At 39.5% G+C, this 25,460-nt stretch overlaps 1 protein-coding gene across 4 annotated transcripts in view; it reads left to right on the forward strand.

Annotated features, from left to right (window-relative positions):
• Window positions 1–25,460, forward strand: part of TULP4 (TUB like protein 4) — a 149,274-nt gene that overhangs the window by 103,769 nt on the left and 20,045 nt on the right. For all 4 annotated transcript variants that reach the window (XM_066315540.1, XM_066315539.1, XM_066315542.1 and 1 more), the window contains exons 5-7: window positions 13,526–13,706; window positions 16,165–16,299; window positions 20,559–20,725. In XM_066315540.1, the coding sequence (XP_066171637.1) occupies window positions 13,526–13,706; window positions 16,165–16,299; window positions 20,559–20,725 (483 nt within the window). The remainder of the gene's footprint in view (window positions 1–13,525; window positions 13,707–16,164; window positions 16,300–20,558; window positions 20,726–25,460) is intronic.

Here is a 25,460-nt window from a genome sequence, read left to right on the forward strand (position 1 = left end):
ACAGAGCCCCATTGGGCTCCTGGGGTTATACACATGGAAGATTTTATGAGACATGTCTGTCTGTCTCTCAGGCACAGTACTGTAGTGTCATGCTTGTGTTAGGCTTGGATGGATGGGATTATTCAGGAGCGGGGCTTTCCTTGCAGTTTTTGAATTTTTTAAGGGCTACAAGAGGTAGTAGGAGTCATGTGGAGTATTTTTTTGGTGAGCAGGCTCACCTGTGATCATGTAGGGATGAAAAGTATATTTGAAATGAAAAATAAATTTGAAATATCAGAGAATGCTGCATCCTGTTTTGAGACAGTTCTGCAGCATTGTCCCATGCTTGTTTTCAAAGAGGGAGTGCACATACCAAGCAGATTGAGGACTTCATAAGTGAAAAAAGCTTGACTTTTGTCTAACCAAAGGGTTTATTTATAATTATAGAAGCAATGTCAATAAGTAATTGAGTATTTTTCCTAAACCCACAGATCATACAAAACATCTTTCCAGTGCTTTGTCTCTCTTCTGTGTGTTTGCTGAGCTTGCAGTGACGTTTTGCTATTGACTTCCACTGTCCTCAGGCCACCCTTTCCCTCTCCTTCTCCCTATATTTTAACCGTTAAAGAGATTATCTCTCTTTATGACAGAGAAAGACATGACGGACAGAAAACTGGTTGAGAACTGTAGAGGGTCTGATTATCTCTTTGTTTATAGCAATATAGTGTAACTCCTTGAACTTCCGTGGAGTTGTTTCTGTTGCTGTTTCCATGTGTGAAAAGGGAAATCACTCTCCGATAGAGGAAACCCTCAATGAAAATGAATTAATGTATTTTATTTCCTGGATATCCCAGGTGGTGCTAGTAACCTATATTTGTTCCCTGCATCTCTGCTAGTACAAATTATTTGACTTTCGTGACAGCTGTAAGTGCCCATTTCTGGTTTTTCCACTCCCCTTTTCCTGTTGTAAGCTTTTGTTTGTGTAAATTCAGGGACTGGACAGGATTCTGTTTGGCTAGGAAATTACAGGTATAAGTATAGGTACAGGTATATGTGAATTTTGCCAGCACGCTTCCTTCTGTTTGCTTTGACAACAAGTATATAACCAGGTAGGCTAATTTGGTTTGCATCCTGCTGGGTGCAACATTAACTGTTGTACGTGGTCCCATTGCAGTGCAACATGCCCAAGTAGTAAAACTGTGTAAATACAGGCCCCGAGGTTCAGCCTCATCTGTGCCTAAATTATGCTCTTGGTGAAGCAGAAAAGCAGCGCCATGTTAAGAACAGATACCCTGTGCGCTGAAGGGTCTGATAATGCACTGGAAGGAAACAGTGAGAGCAGCAGCAGATAATTTGCATTGTATCAAACACAATGCAGGAGCTCTGTATGTTGTTTTTTTCGAAGTCTCTTGAAGCTTGCAATAGCTGTGCAGGGAGGCAGTTTCTAAGCTGTTACTCACTCCTGCTCCCAGCACTTGCCATCCTATTCCCATGGCAACCACAAAGACGCTTCAGCATCTTTTTTTCCGTGACAAGCAGGAGGCAGGGGCGGGCTTCAGCTCCTTCCCCTGCCTGCAGTGCATCAGGGTGGAGCTCGGGGCCCAGAGCAGAGCTCCACGTGAAGAAGGGGATGCGTGTTGTTCCAGGGCCCAGCAGTGGAGCTGGGTGGGATCCCTGTGCTAGCACAGCACATGTGCCATGTCCCTGAAAAGGATCAGTGCCGTGCTGTGCCCAGCAGCTGCTGTGTGGTAGCCACAGCTCTCACGGGAGGGAGATGCTGATTAACTAGAAGTGCTGTCAAATGGTTACCAGTGTGTCTTGGTTTGGGAAGACAGGTATTTGCCAGGGAAAGCTGGAGTTTCCCTTGGAATGGAGAATGTAAACCACCGTCCTCTTTCCAAATTATTATAAATTTGCAATTAGAGGCTTTCAGGCAAATATTTGGGAATAGGAATAACAGTTCTTTACTAGGTATATTAAGAACACAAATGTAGTAGTACAAAAAAAAAAACCAAAAAACAAAAAACAAAACAAACAAAAAAAAAACAACCCAAACAAACAGAAACCTGAGAAACCCTGATAGAGTCAGAAATACAACCTGCTGGTCAGGGTGTTGGAGGCTGTCCAAAGTAAGCCCTCCTGGAGTGGCAGATGTGGTTCTTTTGGAGTAGAGATGGCTCTGTAGAAAGGGTCCAATAATGGTGAGATGGGTCCAGTATTTCTCCGGAAATCCAGTGGAAACACTGGATGCCTGGTGTTCCTATGTCTCAGTTTTTATCTAGGTTTGGCTCCTCTCACTGGGTGAAGCATCTCACAATGGGATGATGTAATGTGTCATGTCATTGGTGAGCCTCAATGGCCCATTAATAGAAGATACCCCCCGGAGAGTGGACAGGTCATCGAAGAGAGATAAGGAACACTGCCCCACCCAGCTTTAACAGCTGGCCCATTATCAGAAGGCACCCGCCCCCCTCCCTGCTGGAGTTAGAAGGGATAAAAACATTTCCCCAGCTGGTTTCAACAGATGAAATAGAATACACCTTTTTTTTTGGTTACATAACCCAAGACACAGTGGCATCAGGTGATTCATGAGCTTCCCTCTCAGAGTTCTTGGGTTTGGCATGGCTTTAGTCCTTGAGAGGAATTTGACCTGATAAATCCCCTTTAGTACAGTCTTCTTTTGGATCCCCTATTTTAATCTGTGAGCTGTGATTTGCAGTTGCCACTGCCTTTCCAAGGAAATGGTTCTGAACAGCTCCTAAACTGAAAATATGGATAGTAGCCATACTTCGCTTACAGAACACAGCTTAAACCCATAGAATTTATAAGTGTTTGGAAATGTTGCATCTGTTTGGGCCTTACCTACATCTGCATTTGCCTGTGGCTCTGAAATTAGATGTTTGTGCTCCCACTCATCCTCCTGTTTTGGTTTTATTCAGGTGCTGTAGCACACGTTTAATTTGGGGAGTTCTTACAGTTATGGTAGTCACACTGGTCAAGTTTAATTATTCTCAGACATCTGGATGTGTTGGTAAAAAAATCTTGAAGCTGGCCTTCTAATGAGTTGACAGAATGATGAAAGGGAGCTGCAAAGGGGTAACTGGGGCAGTATGGGGAAGGTAGCTATTTACTGTAATTATTATGAATGAAGAGAAGGAAGGACAAAATGAAAAAGGTTACAGCCTGTAAAATTTGAATATATAAGCAATTATTTTGGTCTTTATTAGAATAATTCTTGTTCCTATTAAGGATTTCTAGGTTCACATAAATGAGCCTTAAAGATGCCAGGGAATAATTATATTTTTGTGTCTTAACATACAAAAATGTATTCTTTCCTCCCAGGAATTCTGGGTGTGGAGACTACCAATTAATGGTTATAATGACCAGGGCCACTCAAAATTGCACTATAAGATACAGTTGTTGAGGAAGATCTGAAAGCCTTATTTTCATTGATGGATGAATTACTCAGATTACTGGGAGAAATGGCTGGAGGCTTTTTATAGCATTGAAGACATGTCATTAATTAGCTAGGCAGTTTATTCAAGCCACAAGGACTGCAGACAATGGTTAAATTGCATATAAGCATTTTAACATTGCATGCTGCATAATTGAGCAGCAGCATTAAAATGCGGAAAGAGGACAGGGGAAGGAGACTTCAGTTGTCTTTCAAGATAAATCCGTTTGTTATATAAAACAAACTGATAAAGCCCATCACAGCTTAACTGTCTAATATTTTGGACTGTTTATAGAAGCATTTCAAACCTTTGTGGCAAACCTGCTATTAAAATTAATGATTTCTGCTTACTTGTGCTAAGGGGTCTGTAAATATTTACTGAGCTACTTCAGCCTTTTGTAAACAAAATATGTGGGAGGGGTTATGTAAACTTAAAATGTTTAAATATTTTTGCAGAGGCTTTGTGTTCTTGTTTTATATATTTATACATGCTGGAAGTCAGTAACACTTTGTTTTTGCTCTTTGCTTGGGGAACTTGATTTTTATGATGGTACATAATAGTGACAGATTTTGTGGGAAAAGTAATGTGAGTTTTAAGTGCTGTTTTGGCTCTTTTTCTCCCATCTCCTTTTGTTGCCTTGTTTTCAAGCTGTCTTGTGCTGCTATTTCCTAAATAATAGATCTGTCTTTTTTCCTCCCCTCTTTTTCTGGTATCAGTGTATAGTTCTATTAGCATTGTTTTCCTTTGCCTTTTTGTCTCAAGTAGGTTTTTATGCATCATTCTGCTGAGAATACAGCTTCCAAAAAGAAGGGAGGGGAAGACTTTGCTTAGTGCACTGTGTCATTTCTTGGTTGTGCTTTTCTTTTTTCACTAGCAAGGCGCAGCTACACTGCCGATTTTTGTGCTCAGATGAGGACTTTTTAGGCTTTGCCTTGAGTTTTGGGGAGGGTAGGCCACAAGGATGTTCTCCTTGGAGCCTCTAGGGCTCATCCACGGATTCAGGAGCTATGGCATCTATCTGTGGGTTTTTTCCAGACAAATTTTTCCTGCCAGAAAGCCTAGTCTGTACTGCACAGTTACTGAGCGGGTAATTGGAGGAACAGAGCAATAAGGTGATACTTCAATGTGCTTTCTTCTTCCCACTCGCTTCATCTGTGCCTTGCCTAATCTTTCCCTGGATGCTCTTCATCCAGCCTGCAGAGGCAAGGCGCTGAGAGAGCTAACGAGATGGTGCCATTTGTTCTAGTCATGAGAGCTGTAACATGGGGGTTGTTTATGGGCTGATGGCATCATGGCTCGTTTTCTCAGTAGCTCCTGCAGTGCTTCTTGTTGAAGCTGTTTCAGATCAGTCTTGCACAGAAATTTTTCTCTTAATGACTCTGCCTTGAAAGGAGTGATACAGCTGCTTTAATGTTTTGCCTGTCCTTGTAGACAGGATATTTGATGTTTGTTAGTGCAAAAAGCAAATGCCTGAATGGATTTCTACATCCCCTTGGAAGCACAGTGTAGTAGGATGTACAGATCAGCTTCAACAGTGTACCTTGTAGCTCTTTCCCTATGACTCTCAGGTCACAAGATTGCTATTTTCGTTGACTGGAAATCTGAAATTTAAATGCTGCACATTCCACCACGTCTTCGTCTCTCTCAGGAAAGGATGTTGATGGCAGTGACAAGCCAGAGATGGAGGGAGAGATGAAAACTTGTGCTATTCAGTCAATGTGTCCACTTAGCATTTTTATACCGGGTGCTGTTTTACATTTTTGAAGCATCAATGTTTGAGTCAGCAAAGTAAAGATGAGTGCAAATAGAAACAAGACCAGTCTCTGTGTGGGAAGTGTCAGGAAGAAAGAAGTTGTTTGCCTCTCCTCTCACCTTGCTGGCACTTGTACAGAAAGATTTTGCCTATATAGCCTGAAGTCTTTAGTTCTCTGAGACAGGGAGTGTTTACTTGAACTTGTGGTTTTGCAAAGCTCTGTGCTATGCTTCAGCCCTGAGGCAAATAGTAAGAATGAGGTTTTGCAGTGCACCTCTGCAAGGGAGCAGCATACACTTATGCTGTGTTTTAGGCAGTCTAGGGAAAAAATTGAACCTTCTCTAGGAAGGTGCTCTCTAAGGAGAAGTCATTTGTAGGGTAAAAAAATTGCTTTGTTTGTTCACATTTTGAACTGGTCATGAGAGGGCACGTGAGTGGAAGTGTAATTCTTACCGGGGGAAAACTCTCCAAACTGTGAAGGTTTTACAGTATTTTTCAGGAAGAGTCCATTATTCCACTGCCAAAACCACTTGGCTGAGAGTACTTTGGCCCCAGGATCCCTTTGGTTCATCTAGAGCTTTGCGGTCTTTTCAGTTCAAAAGAAATGTAGCTGCCAGTGTGATTGATTTGAACTTTATCACCACTGGTACTTAATCCATCAATTTTTTGGAAGTTTAGTAAGAAGACTAGGAGCCAGATGGGGTCTTGAACTTGAGTCACATGTCTTCAAGCCTGTGAATAGTCTGAAACCTTGGTGCAGAAAACAGGGATTAGAGTGATTGAATCTTGAGGAGGATATTTGTGGATTTCTGCACTAGGTTTTGTCTGGGAAAGTAAGGCCAAGTTTCATAGTAAATGGCAGAGGAAGGATGATATTTTTGGAAAGTGATATCACATAGTCTTTCCATTGATTTGACAAAAAGAGATAGTATACCAAAGGAACAATATCTCTTTATTCTCCAAAACCTTTCCCATCAATGTTTCATCCTGCAGGAGTTCAACTTGAGCTCTCTGTTCTTTGTCCAGGAGCCAGTTTCTTGTCAGTGTTCAGATGTTGAGGGATTGTTGGCAAACCGAAAAGGAATTAATCCTTCCTTGCTTTCCTTCTTTTTAGGAGAATAGTCATTCTTCTTCAGTGCCTCATTCAGTAACAGTTTATTACTCAGCCTGACTCTCTGTTGACTCAGTTACACTTGACCTCACCCATTCCACATATTTCCTCACCACGCTGAGTTACTGCTCTCTGCCAGCACCCAAGACCTAGAAGGAGAGGGCAGAAGTTGAGGGGCTAACTTCCATAAGTGTATAGCTTAACCCAGGGGCTTCTTGATCCTATGTTACGAAAATCAAAACAGCAAGAACATTGCTTCTAAACTGCTTTGTATTGCATTTTCACTGTTTGAGAGTGCTGTCCTTGTTTCTAAGTAATACTATTTTCAATTAGGAAGGAAAACAAACCACAAAACCCCAGCAGAAACTCTCAGACTTCTACAGCTCTGAATAAGATCTTAGCTTCAGCAGTCAACATATCTTTCAGGAAATAACTAAAACCTGATTTGGGAATAATGCAGGAGACTGCCAAGTGTATCAGTTGACTTCTTTTCCTGATTGAGTGGTTGTTGGTAAAACTAATTGCATTTTCCCACCAGATGTTGTTTTAGTTGCTGTGTATAATTGCATATTTGTGAAGAATGTGTGTTTTCAGAGACAGACTTTCCTGGCAGTTTTGTGGGGAATCAGAAAACAACACTGCTCGAAGAATATACCAGAGTACTTCTACTATGGGAGTTCAGTGGTTCAGGTTTGGAGTCCTGTCCAAGATAATTGCCACAGAAGATGTTCTGTAGAAGGTGTTCAGCTGTTGGCCTTTTATTAATTTTGCATGCTGCTTCAAATGTGACTTTTTCACATTTTAAGTAAACTGAGGCATATCATACAGTGAACACTATATAGGAGGGCAACTCTTCACTTAAAAATCTAATTGCTGTAGGATGCTTTCTTGAAAAATGTTTTGAGAGTCAGGAAGGAATTTAGAAAATAGAAATGTGTGTGCCTGGAATACAGAAGTCAGAATTAGTCCATATATAATTACAAGAATGTATAATAATCAGTCTTTCAGTAATTTGCCAGTATGCTTTCATGCAACATTTCATATAACATCCTTGCCTGGACAATTGCTTCTATCCTGACATGTCCAGAGTAGTTAATAGCTTGAGATCCTGGTTTAAGACTACTTGTATTTTTGACTCCTTATGTGGCATGCAGGACTGTATCTCATCTACAGTCATTCAGCTACATTAGACTATTTTAGAGAGAAATACAGTCAGTGCAGTTTGAATCCCCTGTTTTTAGTATTACAGTATTTATTAAATGGATTTGTCACCAAGATCTCTGATGGATTTTCTTTGTCTTCTCATTTAATGGCTTTGTAATAGTTATCTAGATCATATGGACTTTGTAAAAGAGAGAACGACCAAGGCTTGAAAGAGTGAACAAAGCCAGTGCTGCTTTTGAAAGTATCAATGGCCTCCAATGAGAATTTCACTGCTATCTGTATGTTTATATATGTAGTTAGCTGAACGATCCTGGGCTGTACCAGCCATGTGTGGGGCTACTAACTCCTCATGTTCGAAGGAAACAGAGAGTCTTCTAAGATTTTTGGGCATAAAGGCAGTAAATGAAAATGTAGTGCTTTCCCCCTGAGCTTGTATGTGATTTTTAGTGATGTCTCTTTTTGTGTCAGTTCAAGAAATCGTTTTACAGTGGCTGAATTTTTAATGGAAATAAAAAGTATTCAGCGGGAGATTAGCTGTCTCCTTCACTCTGCTTTTCTTTATTTCTCTCTGTATTTTGAGATAAAAAGAAGGAAAGCCAGAAATGTTACACTGAGAAAAAAAACAAACTTTCACTTTTTAATGTATCCTAAGAGGAGTTTGCTGCACTGTCTCCTGCTTTGTGATGGAGAAACAGTAAGAATAAAAGCCCAAGTCATGCAAAATCTAATTCTACATCAAAATGGACTGCAGAATTCTGTAGTTAAGCCTTGGTAAGACTGACATTCTTTTGTTAGGCTAATGAATGAAAATAATTAAAGGCAATAATTTTCCCTGTACTTCCTCTGTTACTAAGCCTACCTGCATAAATAGAAGGTTGATCCATCATTCTGTATATTTATCACTTTATAGTTCAGTTAATTTTGAATCTGCAAATTAGATTTATCTCTATTAGTATGATAGCAGTATGGTGACAACTGTGAAGGCTGCTCCTATCATAAATACTAATGTTTGTCCAGGTGGCTAAATCAGAGCAAACAGAACTAACTCAGCTTCCTTGAACTGCTCAGCACCTTCTGACAGTGCAAGCAGTTGTCCTTACTAGCATTTTTGCAAAGTGTAGTTTCTGAGGTGCCTAGTTCTTCCTGTGGGGGAAGATGGGGGAGGAGACTGAAGAGGAAAGCATAAAGACAAGTCTAAATTTTGAGAAAGTGAAGGTCAGTGAAGCAAAACATAGAACGAGGCAGCTGTGAATGCAGAGCTGTGCAGGGCAAGTTGCTAAGTGGCAGCATTGATACAGCCTGGTGCGATGGCACCAAGATTTCAGCAGGAGTGTGTGCCATACACACACACAAAGGCAGAGAGTAAAACAAAATACTGAAAGGGCAAGGTTTGCCAAGTGGGTAGGAAGAGGAACCCTTCAAACTTTGGAGGTACAACCCTGAAGAGTGTTAAAAACCAAAAGCTGCTACCTGTCCTGTGGGAGAAGGAAGATCAGTAACTTGAGAAATTGCTCAGTGGAGTTACTGACAGCTTAGCCACATCTTAGAGAAGATTAGAGCACTTAAGATTTCATGACAGATTACATTCATTTTCAGAATGTTTCAGTGTGTCCAGGAATTTAGATGCAATCTGTTCATGCACCTTGCATAGTCCTACAAGGTGAGTTCTGTCTGTACGCGAGAATTTGGGGTTTTAAGAATCAGGTTGTACTAGGATGGAGTTTGCTAGATTCATTTTCAATGCTGTTTTAATTAACGAAGTCTATGAGTTGTTTTGCGTTTGTGAGTTGTCAGATGCATGTTTGTAAAAAGTCAGAGAGAATCTGTTAAAAATCTTGAGCCAGCAGGACTAAAACAGACACATGTTCCTTTTTTAACGTTCCAGTGCCAGAGTGCTGGAATATCTCACTTTAAAAGTGCTATCCTAAAGTAGCCTCCAGTGGCTTTATATTTCTTCCAGCAGCTATAGCAAATCCAGCTTCTAATGCTTCAACTTCGTCTCCAGTCAAAGGTTCGGTCATTTCCCTGACACAGAATGACAGCCCTTGTTCTGAGAATGTATTGATTAGATTTCCTGGGAGTTTTGTTTAACCAGCAACATTAGAAACCTTCAGTGTTAGTACTAAATGTCATGAAGAGAAGCATCTTGTTTTATTGATATCTTTCTTTAACAGTATTGACTGTTCAGTTTGTACAACCAAAACCTGGGATTGGAAATAAGTCTGCCTTCTATTCCTCGTATGTATTCCAATTATTGTGAAGCGTGAGCATTCTTACTGTTGACGAGTTCGCTTTACTTACATTAAACCAAATTAAATAGCAACAAAATGTGTTATGTGCAAAAAAAGCACTGCTGTTAGAAAATACAAAATACAGAATAGTGGGCTTCCTGTGCTGTGGACCTTCAATGTACCGGGTCTTTGATCACTCCATTGTAGCTTTATGGATCTCTGTGCTGCCAAACTACTTTCTGCTGGTCCTGTGTCAGGTCCAGAGCATTGCAGCATCACAGCAGATCTTACAGGAACTGTGGAGTTCAGCACAATGCATCCGTATGTAGCAAATCCACCCAACTCATCCAAGCTGTTCCTCTTGAGCTGAATTTTTAACTTCTTGGCTGTTGTAATATTCATCTCTTCATAAGAGGAATACTTCAGAGCAAAATACCCCATCTTCTGCTTACCATATGTCTTTTAGAAATCAGTGCATTTCAGACTGTTAGTTGAAGTGTCTTTGATGTCTTGGGCATTTAAGGGGGCTGCAGTCTTGAATGCTAAGTTTCATGGATGATAGTTCAAAAATCTTTAGTTGAAAAACTTATTAATTTACCGAAACTAGGTTGTGAAACTCATCTCAAGTTAGCACATGGACTAAAGAGGTCAGCACATTCCAGAGAAGGGCGTTTTTCAGGTATTCAGATTTGTTATAGCAGATAGGAATCACCCCAAGCTTGGGTTTCATGGAGAACTAAGACACTTGTGTTTCAGAATTGAACCCACCTTTCAACTCCTGGTACACTTGGAAAACTGTGTGTTCTATCCCAGTGCTGTTGATCACAGTTTCCCCTTCTAAGCACACAACATCTGGGCACTACAGGAGCCCTGCATTTGGGTGACTTTTAATCAGCTACAGCTTCACTGCAGTGTAGGCTTTGTCATGTTTGATGTTTTGTATAAGTACTTGGTTTTTTTTTTAATTACTCTTATTATCAACTAGCTTTTGTGTTCAAGGGCTAACAAACCACTATAACTTGTTCCCTTTCTTCAGCATTGTCTGATCTGCAAACATAAAAAAAAAAAAAAAAGGTATCTAAAATGCAACTTCTTAATTTCTCTGTTAGATCCTTTAGGGATATCCTGTGGTTCAACCTTTTGTCTGAAGGTCAAGAGAGTTTTATTCATCTGACATAAGTAGCTTGAGTGTGGCATTTATAACCTGAGTAATGTTATGGATGATAACACCATTAGACATTTTTACAGCTTCAGCAGGAGTTCAGCCAGCAGGACTATCAGGCTGATAAATGCTTTCATCTTAAAGGTTGTATTGCTACAATAACCCTGAAACTTAAAGGTGCTCCTTGAAACCTACAGCCTGGCTGAAGAAATGAAGAGTGCCCTCTGATATTTCTAGGTTGCTAAAGAGCTCTCCCAAGTTCCCGTGCAAGAATTAAGATGTTGGCATGCAGCGGTTCTGAATTGGAAATTGCTGAGTACTTCATAATTTTAAATTTTTGGGGGCAGTGCTACTCAAAAGAATTATCTTTAGATTGAGATGAGACTGAACTGTTGAGTGATGAGTTCAAAGATTTTATTCCTACCCAATTATAAAATGTTTCTGCAGGGTTTTAGGAGGCAGACTCTTGTACTGCTGTTTCCAGAAACAGTAGAGGTTCACCTCTTCTGTTAAAAGTTAAGAACTTCTAGGAGACTAGTTCAAAACTCATTTATTGTAGATTACAGAGAGTGATGTGAGAAACTAGCAGTGACAACTGGTAGGATTTTGCCTTTGTTTTGTTGAGATCAGAGAGTGGCTGTGTTTTGAAAGTGAATAGTGAAGGTGGCTGGGCACTGATCATTCATGTGAAAACAGTGGAAATAATGACCAGTGTGAAAGGAGATGTGATGGTACAAGTGGAAGAAGAATATAATAAGGGATCAAAGGGAGGATAGTTCGATGAACAAAGGTTGAGTTATTGCTTTTATATCCAAGAATGGTATTCTGAGGCTTGTAGCAAACTTCAGTTGCTGTTTTAACCCAGCAACTATTTAGCACAAAAATGTTTGTAATATGTAATAATTACAGTTAAGGCAGCCAGATACTAATTTTTTTTTCAATATTTTTCATAATGGGAAACAACTCCATTGTTTTTCTTAAGATTTTAATGACTTTATGGGAGTTCTGTTAAATTGCTATTCTAGTTTACAGCCTTCATTATGTTGATCATAAAAAACCCTCTAGTTTGGTGTTTTTTTGTTTTTGTTTTGTTTTGTTTTTTTACTAAGACTTAAAAAGCCCCACTTCCTTTCTGAAACTTTCAAAAGTGCAATCATGACAACTGCTTCCTAGGGGACTAATATTGTCTAAGTCTGATACAATACACACATTGAATGCTGACACAGCCTCTCAGTGGGAAGATAGAAAAGAAGACCTCTGACAGCAGAGGGCACCGAGGGTGATTGCAGGCTTTGAACAACCACCATACATGGAGATCCTAAGTAGGCTATGTTCAGCTTGGGAAAGAGATGACTGGGGAATTAGATAATAGAGGTCTGTAAAATTGTGACCAATGTTAAGAATGTAAGTAGGAAACAATTATTCCTGTTTCTTTCAGTGTAAAAAGCTAAAGGTTACGAAATGAAATTATCAATTATCAGAGAAGAGGAATTGGGGTTTTTTTTGTTGAAAGCTGCAGGAGTGTGCAGGGGAGATGCCTGCTCAGTGCATTCTGTTCTTTTACTCTTCTCCAAACACTTGACCACTCTTGAAGATAAGATACAAGGCTAGGTGAATTTCTGATCTGGCCATATAATTGTTAGAACCTTAAATTTACAAGTACTGGAGATAGGTGGTAGACAAGAGCAAGTGTAAGATTTGACCTTCCTTTTAGCTTCATTTTTAATGCTGGCTAGTTTTCAAGTTGATGGGTGCTTTTAAACTTGCTTTAAAGTGTATTTGCCTCGTACAGAATTATGTGATGGCAGCAACAGCCTTGGCTAATGCATTTATTGCTTTAGGATTTATTAGTTCTTATTTCCTGAATTTTTTTCTAAAATTCATCAAATATACAGGATCTTAACTTTCTTAAATCCTCAAGTGGAATTTATTAAAAAAGAAATTACAGGTTCCAGTCAGTCTGACTTCGGTCTGCATGATTGGCTATGGAGTTGTTTAAGGGCAAGAAAAAACTTGGATTATCCATTCTGTGTTTGAAGTGATGGGTGGTCTTCTCATCTCTTCCTGGATGTGCAGCCTATGAGAATCTACTTCTAGCTGACTGATCATACTGCTTTTGCCTATTTTTTTTTTAAGGCATTCTCTCACCTTCTCTAGCTCATCAACTGAATAACCTGTCCTTCTCTATTCAGCTTTCTATTTCTCATAAGCCATTTGAAATCTCTGCTAGGACCTCACTTTTGTCAGTTGTGTCTTTTGATATTGTTATGACTGATGCACACCTCGGTTTCTGCCACCAGGTTTAGGAGTTTCTGTATTATCCAAGAATACTAAAATATCTGTGGTAGCCTTTCTACCAGCTCACTTTAATTGCAGTAGTGATCAAGTTTGAATAAAGTGTAATGTGTCATATTAAAGTGAATGAAATGAATTCACCATGAAACATTACTTGCTCACAGATTTTACAAACTTACCTGTGGACTCCGCTGCTTTAACTTCATTCTTTATGTTCATCTTTAATTGCAGTGTCCTATTCTGGCACCTTTTCACATCCATGACTGCTTTGCTGTCAATTAATTTCCAATGTAGCTAGTCAATTCCAAGATGCGTTTGAAGGAGGACTCCGTGGCTGACATTTGGTGGGACTGAGGACTGTTGTGTTCCTTTCAGGTACTGTTTGGCACTGCTGATGGGCAGGTTATCGTCATGGACTGCCATGGCAGAATGCTGGCCCACGTGCTCCTTCACGAGTCAGATGGCATCCTCAACATGTCCTGGAACTACCCCAGCTTCCTGGTGGAGGACAGCAGCGAGAGCGACACGGACTCCGACGACTATTCCCCCCCACAAGGTCGGGTTATGTGCCCATCCTTCTGTCTCAGCTTTGCACGTGCCCATGAAGACATCTCAAGTTCCAGGGTGTTGTCATGCTCTACAAAACCAGCAGGGTGGCCACGGTTTTAAGCTCTCATGGAGCAGAGAGCTGATATGGGAGGGTGGGTTAATTCCCAGCTCTGCCACCAGCCTGGCTGCAGCTCATACCTCATCTGTGCTGCTCTGCCTCCTTTTGCACAAATGAGAGAACCACACAAAGCTCCCTAAGTTTTCGGTGAGGGTGAGTAAAAAGCAGTGGACATGTCAGGTTTCATTGATAAGCAGATATGAGGTATTGCAGTGGTTCATGTGTATGGAGGCAGTCAGAGTGCAGCCGCAGAAATTAATACGCTATTACATAGATTCATCTGAAAAGACAGCAGTACTAGACATGGTGTAAAGTATTGTATGTTTAGTTTTATCTCTGTTTCATAGGATTTCTGTAATGCTCATCGTTACAGTCCCATCCTTCATAGTCCCGACCTAAAGAGTTCCATAAATACCGCAGAAGGCTCAGAAATGAAGATATTTCCTGCAATTCCACGGGGTGGAAGCAGGGTGACTGGAGCTGGCTGGAGTTATTAATTCACATGCTTCAGAGCACGTTGCCAGTTTTCAGAGTCAGGAATAAATCCTTCCCTCTCCTTAAGTCTCAATACAACTTGTTTGGTGAAATATTTTGGTTTTAAAGTCTTTGGTAATCATCAGTAGCGAAGACTTAGGAAGCCTAGGTGTCCATACACCCTTCTCATTCAAGTCATGATAATTCTTCCTGTTGGTGTGATTCATCCGTTTATAAGCTCTAGGTAAGCTGTTCCTGTTTTCCAGTGTATAAAGCCTGAACTAAATTAAGAACTAAGTTTATGTAACAGTGATTTTACAGTGAAAATTTTGGATACATAACAATTATTCAAAAATAATTTTGAATTTGCATCTTGGATCTGAACCTCTGAATTGAGGACTTTTGCAGTTTTAACTAATTTGAATTCAGACCAAAAAATCTACCTTTTCCAGTATATGTATCTGTATAATAAACTTATGTATTTAACAAATACTGAAGAAGGTAATCTGATCACCTGGTAAAATGTTAGCATATTTGAAAACTGAATTTTGTTTTGGCTTTCATGCCTCAGTTCTGGGTAATATTTCTTACCTTAGAAGGAAAGAAACAAACTTCAACTTAACAAGCTCCTAAAGCAAGACAGACAACAACAATAAATTGGATTTTCCTGGGTTTTTGTTGTGTTTTTTTAAAAATACTGAGGTTCCAGTTGGAGGGTGGTGAAATTGCAGAGTACACAGATGAGAACTTAAATGATCCAAATGTGTTAGCTTTTTCTGAGTCAGTCAGGAGGTGGGTGGACTTGTTACAAGCCTACAAGCCTATTTTAATGGTTACCCAAACATGATGTGTTTTCTTTAGAGCAGATGCAGCATAAACCTCTCAAAGGTGACAAGCCTTTGACTCACACAGATGTGTAGGAAGGACTAGAAGTTTGTTGGGATTTTCTTATTAAATTATATACACACAGAGGTGCTAGTTACTAGACATCCTTCTCCAAAATGCTTTCTCATCAGCTTTTTTACAAATTCAGGAATACTACTCTTAACTGGTTCTGCCATTTTTTGTTGACTGGAAAGATGTTGTCTGGGCCTTGAGAGGCACTTGATCAGGGACCAGCGGCATCTCCCTATAGAAACTGTAAACAGAAGGAGCTGAACAGCAAAAGCTACAGCTGGCAAAATTGGTCATGAAGTATTTGAACAAAGGAATTTTAGTGAATCACTGAAAAACAAGCTCAGAGGACCAGAGACTTTGCAGAAATGGTTTTTAAAGCCAAGTGTTCCATTTGGGCTCACTTCTACTTTTGGGTGCATTGTATCCTGTTATGCAGAATGTGCTGCTTCCTAGACATTTAGAATGCAGTAATTTGTGAAAGGTCAGTATGTTCTCTTAAAAGTTCTTAAAATGTCTCCGTGTGACTTCAGGAGCAGTCCCCAGGACCTGCCCAAGGAAAGAGCGTATAGAGCAAATCACCTTTTTTTAAATGTCATATTGTTCATCATGCTGGTTTCAACCAGGATTGTGAGAAAGCCTTCTAAGGCACTGACTTTCGATTTTTTTGTTACTTTAGGGAGTTGAAGATGGAGAAAGACTGGAAAACACCACTATGTAACATAATAGTATATGCATAAATCACTGTGGATTTGCTGCAGTAAAAGTTGACAAAGTAAAAGCAGTGAGGTTTCACAGAAACAGATAACCTTAACTAGCTAAACCTGCTTTGCTTGTGCCCACAAATGTTGCAGAAATGAGCAGGTAGAGAGGCTTGGAACAACTCCTGGTGGTGGTAGGCTGAAGTACAGTGTGGTTGGCCTGGATGTGATTATTTTTGGTTGTTTACCTTTTTCTCACTCAGAGCCTTGTTTTGCAGATGGCCCAGCTGCGTATCCAGTCCCAGTGCAGAACACCAAGCCACTACTTACTGTCAGCTTCACGTCAGGAGACATCAGTTTAATGAACAATTATGATGACTTGTCTCCTACTATCATCCGCTCAGGGTTGAAAGGTACAAAAAAGAAGCCATTTCTCCCTCTCCCTTGCCCTGTTTTTCTTGTATTTTGATGATGTGTGCATAAGTTATGTTTTTGTGGCTCTTGCTCCTTAACCCAGGAGCCCTCGGTACTGTTATTGCCATTTCCAGCAGTGACACCTGCTGGAGAAAGAGCAGCTCTTGGTTGATGGAGTTTTCGTGTTTGAAAAAATGTTTCACAATATTTTTGAGATCGTGTTTTTGTGGCAGTTTTGTAGGGCAGTTGATCTGTTTTCCAGTTTTCCAGCAGAATGCATTAATATGATTATGGTTCTTTGTGTGAACGTCTCTGCTACGTAAGGCTTTCTTTGCATGTCTAATTCACAAGGTCTTCCATGCTTTTGGTAACCTGATATAAATTGCAATGCTGCTTTGATTCTTACAATTATTGAAAGTTTGCTAGAATTATTAATTGTCAAGAGGCAAGTTATTCTGAAAGAGGAAAAATTCCAGTGATTAATTACTATACATTTTGCTAAGTGATGTGCATGAATGTTTGTACAGTCAGTATTCCATGTAAAATCTTTAACTCACATTGAAGTTTTTACTGTTCTTACCTATTAAAAGTGTCCTTTACTTTGCCAGCACTCTCAGTGCAATTTACTGTGCTTTGCCTGCAGAGACATTTTAATTCAATACAGCACATAGGCACGTACTTAAATATAGGTTCCACCAAAGCTTTTTCATCTCCACAGGTAAATTAGTTTTAAATTAGATGAGAAGAGAACTAGGCTGTTGGAACAAACTCTTAGCTGTTCTGAAATAGTGGGATGCTTTTGGGGAAAACTGTCCTAACACCAGCCCCACAAATTCTGGGTGACCCATTCTGTACAGTAGTCTTAGGAGGTAAGAGGTTTCTTTTCCATTCCTTTCTCCATGTTTGCCAGCACAAGAAATGTGTGAGTGGCAAAACGCAGCATTGTGAGACACCCCTACAATCCAGAAAACATCAGCTGAAAGGGTACCAAAAGTGTGGAAAACTGGAGCCAACCTAAGGAAGCTCTTGTGATAATCACCGATGGGTCTGCTCAGCATTTCTACAATATTAGAGTAATTAGGGTACTGAGCAGTCTTGTCATCTAGTCTAGCTTTCAACTGGGAACAGTAGGAGAAACAGACCCCATCATCTTCTCTGTTTAGAGTTGCAGGGCTCAATCTTGCTGAGGATGTCTGTCCTCTTTCTCTTTTCCAATTGACTTTCACTAGTGCAAAAAAGATCCCTTAAGTATGTCACCCCCCTGTAGCAAAATATCAATGTGCTAGATAGGGTAGGAATATTTTTATTAGTTATAAACTGGACTACCTTTTTTTTTCATCAGTAGAACAAAAACATGCAGCATCTTACTGGATTGGGAATGTGTGTGAGACAGGGAAAGATGATTGGGATATCACTGCTGTTTTAGGCACTATACAGTGGAAAGTATTTTATGTCTGGTTTTATATAGTTGTTCACACTTCCTGTACCTTCATTATTTTTTTCAAGAGACTCTAAATTTTACTCGATTTTATCACTAGCAAGAATGTGCAAAACCACCAAGTATGGTCTTCAGTATTGTCTGCAAGTCCTTGTTCATGTGTTTGAGTTTAAAATGTCAAAGTATTGCTCTGTGGTCTCTGCAGCAGATATTCTTGCCTTTATAGGCTGCTATAGGCTACTCAATGTATTTTTAAAGTGGGCAACTATGAAATTATTTCAAGCAGTAACAATATATTTTAATATATATAGAATATATAGAGATTCTACTCATTTTGCAGAGCCGTCATTTTGCTGGGAATATTTCTGTTAAATTGACAGACCTTGATAATTTGATTACCCAAATAAAAGCTCTTTTCATGCAGCTTGAACAGTCCTGGTAGTTTTGTCAGTCCTAGTCAAACCTAGGAGGTCCTGATCTTGTGCTTTTTAACTCTGTGATTTTCAGTGCACTGCTACCTGCAGAACTGCTGAGCTACATCTACTGACTGTACTAGTTAGCCACAACTACTGCTTGCAGAGCTGTTGCACATTTACAGTGCCCTGTGTTCAAGGTTTGCTGATATACATGTCTGTGGTGGCTGGAAAGTAGTTTTGAGGGGTGACTGATCCACTGATTCACTTGTAGACCATTACCCTAGATGAAACCCCCATTTGATTTTGAATCTCTGTGCAGGTGCTGAGAACCTGTTGTCAGTTATTCTGTGTAAAGGTCCAATAGTCATTGTTGGCAGTACAAGCATATCAGTAGAGCCACACTGTCCTTGGGGGGATGCTGCAGCCCACATCCTCCCTATTGCTGCCTTTGCAGCAGTCTAATTCTAGAACTTCGAGAGAGAGGGAGAAAACGGCAGGACAAAGTAATCACTCTTCTTCCTCTTGTCATGGGGATCAACTGAAAGCTTTATCTGAAGACATATATCCAAGGGAGACAGTTGTTTCATTATGGTAGTTCCATAGTTATCCAGTTACCAAAAGTGGAGCTGATCAGCTTGCCTTGTTTATTTCTAACATGCCTATCTTTTTCCTCTCTGAGAAACATCAATTAAATCCCATTGTAGGTTACTCAGAGGGCTGAAAACTAAAAGAAAACAAGAGGCATACAATGCCTAGCTGTAGAAGAATTACCTTGAGGAGCATGCAGCTTCCGTCTGATATATACGGAAGCATAATTCCCATGAGAAATATCAGAAAGTTGAAATAATACAAAACCATTTTAAATTGCACATAAAAGTCCCTGAAAATGACAAGTTGACAACTTGAAACAATTTTGAGATCCTTCCTGCCAACTCTCATTTCTCTCCTGCTTCTTCATTTGAAGACAGCTTCTCGCCCACAAGTGTCTTCAAAAGGTTCTTGGCAGATTGAGCATCCCAGAGCACAGAAGTTTTGTCTTTACCTTCACTTTGTCTCAGCACAAAATAGCTGCCTTTCACCTCCGGTTTAAGAGTAAAAAGATTTAAAGAGTAACTTGGTATTCCTTGAACATGGAAATCTGTCTTTGAAACACGAGCAGAAATGCAAAATACTGTTTTAGAGTTACTCTTGAAGTGTGACAAAGAACTAGAGGATATAAGGGTTTGAAATAAGCATCCCCAAATTAAGCTGTGGGCGTCCCTCATCATGAGGTGCCTGTAAGAGAAGTAACTGATCTGGATATTCATATCTGTGTATATAAGAGTCTGAGTGGTCTCTGTGGGATTCCAGCAAAGCTCTGCTAAGCAGCTGAGTAGATTTTTCACAAGTCAGAATCACAGAATCATTAGGGTTTGAAGGGACTTCTGGGCATCAGCTAGTCCAACCCTCCTGCCAAGGCAGGGTCCTCTAGAACAGGTTACACAGGGACTTGGTGTGTTTTGAATGTCTCCAGAGAGGGAGACTCCTCAACCTCCCTGGGCAGCCTCTTCAGTGCTCTGCTGCCCTCAGTGTAAAGAAATTCTTCCTCATGTTGAGATGTAACTTCTTGTGCTTCAGTTTATGGCCATTGCTCCTCATCCTGGCACTTGGCACCACTGAAGAGAGTCTGGCACCATCTTCTTGGCACATACCTTTGAGATAACAATAAGATCCACTCTCAGGCTGCTCTAGACCAAACAAGCCCAGCTCCCTCAGTCTCTCCTCATAAGTGAGATTCTCCAGAGCCCTCATCATCTTTGTGTGATGCTGGCAAAAGAAAACATATGATATGCCATAGATACGTATTGCACTGTAAGCCGTAGGTATTTATGGATAAAAGTCCAAGTACTTTTAGTTTCACATTATACTGTTGTAACTCTAGTTCAAGTTATGCTAAAAGTTACATTGACATCCAGTCAACTGACTGATAGTCTGCTTTTTTGCGCTAAAGGCCTTTACAGACAAACACTCTTTGCTGCTCTCTTGGTAAGATTATTTATCTGCATATTAACTAGATTCCACCTATTCCCAAAGCTGTATGTAGGATCTTCCACATCAGTTTCAACATCTCTGGTAAAGTCTTTCCTTAGGTGTTTAGGAGCAAATACTGATTACATTCTAGACTCACCATAGAGAGAAAATAATGTTTAACAGGTTTTTTTTCAATTCACAAAATAAAGAGTCATTCACAGAAGTATACCTTTGATAGATTTTCTACTATTTCAATGAAAGGATATAGGTTTCTAAGTACTTAAGTAACTTTTGAGAGCATCTTTTACCTGTTCAAGTCACTTTGTAGCATCTGGAAATGGTGTACCTGCTGTTTCTCCTCAGTGGTTATTGCAAACCATCTTTGTGATTTCAGATGTGGTGGTGCAGTGGTGCACACAAGGAGACCTGCTTGCAGTAGCAGGCATGGAGAAGCAGAACCAGCTGGTTGACCTCAGCAATGGTTCCCTGCTGAAAAGCGCACTTGTCAAGTTCTACAATGTGCGTGGGGAACATATCTACACTCTGGAGACACCTGTGCAGGTAGGAGGCATTTTTAAAGTCTGTTCTCCTTGCTTTGCTGACATGTTTTTCCCATAGTAGCTCATTGCTGTAGACCTGCAATGTGGAAAAGGTTGCAGAATGCCCCAAATCCATCCTAAAACACAATGTGGATTAAAATGTGCTATGAACAATGGTTGTTTACATTAAGGTAAACATTCAAGACTGCACCCAATTCTAAGTTCCACTGTGCTAAGTGTTGTGGAAATATGAAAGGAGAAAGTCTGTTTCCCAAACTCACTGGGCCGTGAACAGACAGATAGAAAATTCCATTGTTTTATCCATAGGTGACTAAAGAGAAAAAAAAAATTAATAATTTGCTTAATGTTGTAGCAGAACCAAGAGCTGGACAAAAATATACTAAGTTCAGTATCACAACGACAAGATTATTCTGTCTTTGTTATTGTAATTTTCTAATGTACAATCATTTGGTGTGATGCAGTTACCTCAGTCATGTCACTTGCCAAGTAAATGCCAGCACATGGTCTGTGTGCTGCTCAGAAGCACAACATGCTTCATTGGTCTTTGCTGGTACTTCAGAGCCCAGCTGAATGTAATTCTGTGTTATTTTCTGCAGAACAGGGATGACTCCATTCTGATTTCTGCTGCTAGTAACGAAACTTTATAATAGCTTTGAAATATGAAAGTGAAGGAAAATGCTGTAGATATATTAAGTATATTTAATGATGATACAATATATTACAATTTTTTTTCCAGTACCCTGATCTGGAATGGATGCAAAAGGGTGACATAGTAAACCATCTGCTAAGCCTTTGTGTTTGCATATATTTAGCATTAACCTGTGCTTATTAACCTTAGCACTCTAATTTTAGATAGAATTCTTTAGATGTGTAAAGTGTAAAATAATGGTCTCTAAAGCCAACCTAAATATGTACAGTGATATCTAATGCTAATTTAGGTACCTAAAGAACTTACCCATAAACACAGCTTTATTTTCTTAAATTTAGCCCTTGCAGCAAAGTAGTGCAGCCCTTTTTTCTCTGGATCAGTTCTGAAAAAGACATATTTATATCAGTGTTGCTTTTTCCCAGCCCAGGTGAAAAACAAACCTTGATCTGTTCCTTCAGTACCAGAACTCAGTATGTGCACAATAGCTGTTGAGCCCTCTGGTGCCAGGCTGTGAAATCACTCTGTGGTTTGAGCATCAGAACCATCAGGTCAGGTTGCCCCAAGGTACACCTATGTGAGGGCTTTTCCATCACTGCTTTGTTCCTGCTAATCTCAAATTCACCTTCATTTCAATACTTTCATCTCCTCTAGTTCTCCATGTATAGCTTCATCATCTTTTCATGTTTTCAGCTCTTCTCCTTTCTCCTCAGCCAGCTAGGGGTAAGCACATATCGTGGCTGATGTGGGGACTAATTATTCTGCCATTATGTGAGTGCTTACAGGGCACCTGAGAGGTCAGACAGAACAGGTGAATGCCAAGTTTGTAGTGCAGTATTTCTAATAGTGGAAATAGTAACATAAGCCTTTCTGCTCTTTCCAGCTGCTGTTTCTGTGGAAAATAGCAATATTTTAACCTAATGGAGATGTCTTCCTCCATTGTCAATTGCAGACTAAGAGCAAACAACTCCAGAAGTTGTAAGCCAGGTTGCAAGTGAAGGATTAGGACAGTCAGGGAGAGGCAACCACCATTTAATAACAGGATCAAGGAGTCTCATTCCCTTTGGAAATCAGGATAAAAATAACATTTAAACTGATATACTGATGTTTATTTAAAAACTGCACATAAAACTACCTAAAATTAGAGCCACCCCTCTTCTCTCATTAGTCAGTGTTTAGTCTCTATTTGGTGCATCTAAATTCATATTTACTCAGCTGCAGGAGGAAGTGAGGGGTCTTTCAGAAGAACACCTGTATCTGCTCATGTGGACTTGATTCTCCTATATATTTGAATGCTGGTCTAGCAGCATTACCAGCTGAATGACAGGTATGCTAGAACATTGTAAAGTATTTAATTTACTGACAAAACCAGATTAAAAAACACTGTTGCAAAGATGGCTGGTAACTTTGTTATGCTGTGCCTCTGCTCCAAAGATGTATGTGCAAAGATGAGAGTGAGTCAGTGGTCCTAGTAATTTGTCTCATGACAAATTCATCAGAGTAAATTAATTCGTTTTCTGTACCAGCAGCCAGCCTTATAATGGGATTTTATAAGATTCATCACTGGTTACTGAATTAAAAAACAATTTAAGAAAATAGAAGAACTTCCTCATGTTGAACTCTTCTGCTAAGACTTTCTTATGAAAAAGCAAATATGTGACTGATAAAGCACATTGATTATAAATGCATGTTGTTCTGAATGAACAAAAGCCAGAAAAAATAAAACAACCATGAACATAAAAAATAATGGATTACAGGTACAAAACTGATTTTCTGTATGGTCATCTGTCCTGATTCTTTGACACAGCAGATGTCTGAAAATTTTGTCAGTAAAATACACTGAACTGTTTTTTTTTTCTGCTATTTGTCTGTCCTGTCTTTGGCAGGATATTCAGGAAACAGATTTTATTGTTTAAAACAAAACTCAGTCTAAGACTGACAGGATTTATATGCAACTTGCTGGAATGTTACTGAACATGAAATCGCTGCAAACCCCAGTTATAGAATAGATTTTGGAACTGCAGGTAACTCATCTCAGTGATGACTGTTGTCATGGATCCCTTCAAGATGTTTTATATGCTGCCTTCTCCTCCAGCTTTAGTGCAGTTTTGGCATCCTCTGTCTTGCTGGATTAACTCTCTTAAGCTTTTACCTTCTGTGTAGGAATTTATAGTTCACAAACCTGGTTTGCTAACTATAAAACTCTAGCTAGGGCAATCACACTTGTTTAGAAGTATTGAAATAAAAGCAGTAGCTTTGCTTGAAGAACATTCGTAAACAGAGTGGTAGAGTTGGCATAAGTGCAACAGTCGTTCCTGTTCCTGGCTCTGGGGCTTCAGCCTGGCATCCTGCAAGGATGTGTTTGCAGAATAGAGTGGAAAGAGCTGGAAGAGGGTGAGTAAGGGCTGGTCAAATACTGAACTGAATTCTTTGCAGAGAACATATTTTAAGGGCTGGTGATGAGCTGATGACTATTCAAAAACATAATATCAATTTCTGTAAAATTTACCTCTTACTCCTTGTATACACCACAAACACCAATGTGAGGTACCAAAAATACACCCAGTTTTTTCATGGTCCTGCTTTTTTTCAGTATTTAAAAATGAGATTGCAACAGCAGACTGCCCTGCTGGTTGTAATGTTTTTACTGGAAGAATGCTAATTTCTTAGGTTGTTTGGTAAGTCCTCACAACCTTTCCTTGGCATCAAGCAGGGATGAGAATAATCAACTCCTTTAAGACTATTTTATAGTCCTGCTAAAATTGTTTACCAAATGCTGCAACCCAGTTCTGTCACTTTAGAAGTTCTCATCTAATGTGCAGACAGGTCTTTATTATATTAACTAGCTGTACCCACTTCTGATTGGAAACGGGTGCTTCATATCTTCCTATATCCTGAACTTTAAACAGGAGTCTCCTACAGGATCTTTTCAATATTATCTAACTGCCAACTTTAACAAACTTGTGAATTTTTTCTTTCTAATGGTTCAGTCTTGTGGCGTATATTTGGTGCCTTCTTCAAATTTTATGATTTTTTAATATGTCCCAGGGGAGCAAGAGCACAGATTTAGAAGCTACAATGCAGATGTCCTCCATACACCTTTAATTCTACAGTAAATTTACATTATTTTAAGGTTTTATATCACTGTGTGGCTGGTGTGAGTACAGATTACATCTCAAGTGCAGTGAAGTAGGATGAGAGTGAACTAAGCTTTCCATGTGGTAGACAACAAGATTAAATGTAAAAACCCCATGTTTATCAGTGTAATATTTTAAAACCTAATTCAAAGTGGTGTACCAAAGACTAAATCTTTATGGAAGAAGTTTCCAGAAGTCTTTGAGAAGACAATCAACTTGCTATAGACCTGCTGCTGTCAGCATTTCACAGACTGCTTCTCTGCTAGAAATATCCCAGCATCTAAATGAATAGATTTAAGATTATATGATCCTGCAGAAACCTGGTAGTTCTGCAAAGGCTAAAGAAGGAAGGTGCAATTTTTGGTTTAATTCAGATCAAACGGTTCTGAAAGAAGAAGCTTTTTATGTTATTCAGCTGAGCAGACCTTGCTTACTTTTCTTCATTTATTTCACACAGTGTTCAGGTTTGTTGCATCTGAATTAATGTTGCCTTTCATTTATATTGCCTGAAATCAATTTTATTTAGTTGTTACGGGATGACAACAAAGCTTCAAGAAGAGTTTATTATCTTACAGGAAAAAAAGCAACAGTTTAGAACTAACTGGTGAAACATGCTTTAGAATATCAATAAAGACCTTGGTGTTCTTTTTATAGGCCATAGGTTCATCTCTGCTGCAAAAATGGATTTTGATCAGCACTGGAAATTGAAGACACTTTTCTAAGCAACTCTTTCTGTTAAAATGGGATCTTGTTGTATTGACTTACTAAAAAAATACTGTAGAAACAGAGAGGATATAAGAAACAGTTCCAAATCAAATAAGAGTTCATTACATCAAAAATCATATCAGGCCACAGCAGTGGCAGATTTCTCTTCATTTGTCACCATCAGTTCTTAGCAGTTAATATTTTTCCCACTGTAAATATGAGGAGCAGAAGCATGAAGGAGTGTTGGG

The sequence above is a fragment of the Sylvia atricapilla genome, chromosome 3 (assembly GCF_009819655.1).
Source record: "Sylvia atricapilla isolate bSylAtr1 chromosome 3, bSylAtr1.pri, whole genome shotgun sequence".
In the NCBI taxonomy this organism is placed as follows: domain Eukaryota; kingdom Metazoa; phylum Chordata; class Aves; order Passeriformes; family Sylviidae; genus Sylvia; species Sylvia atricapilla.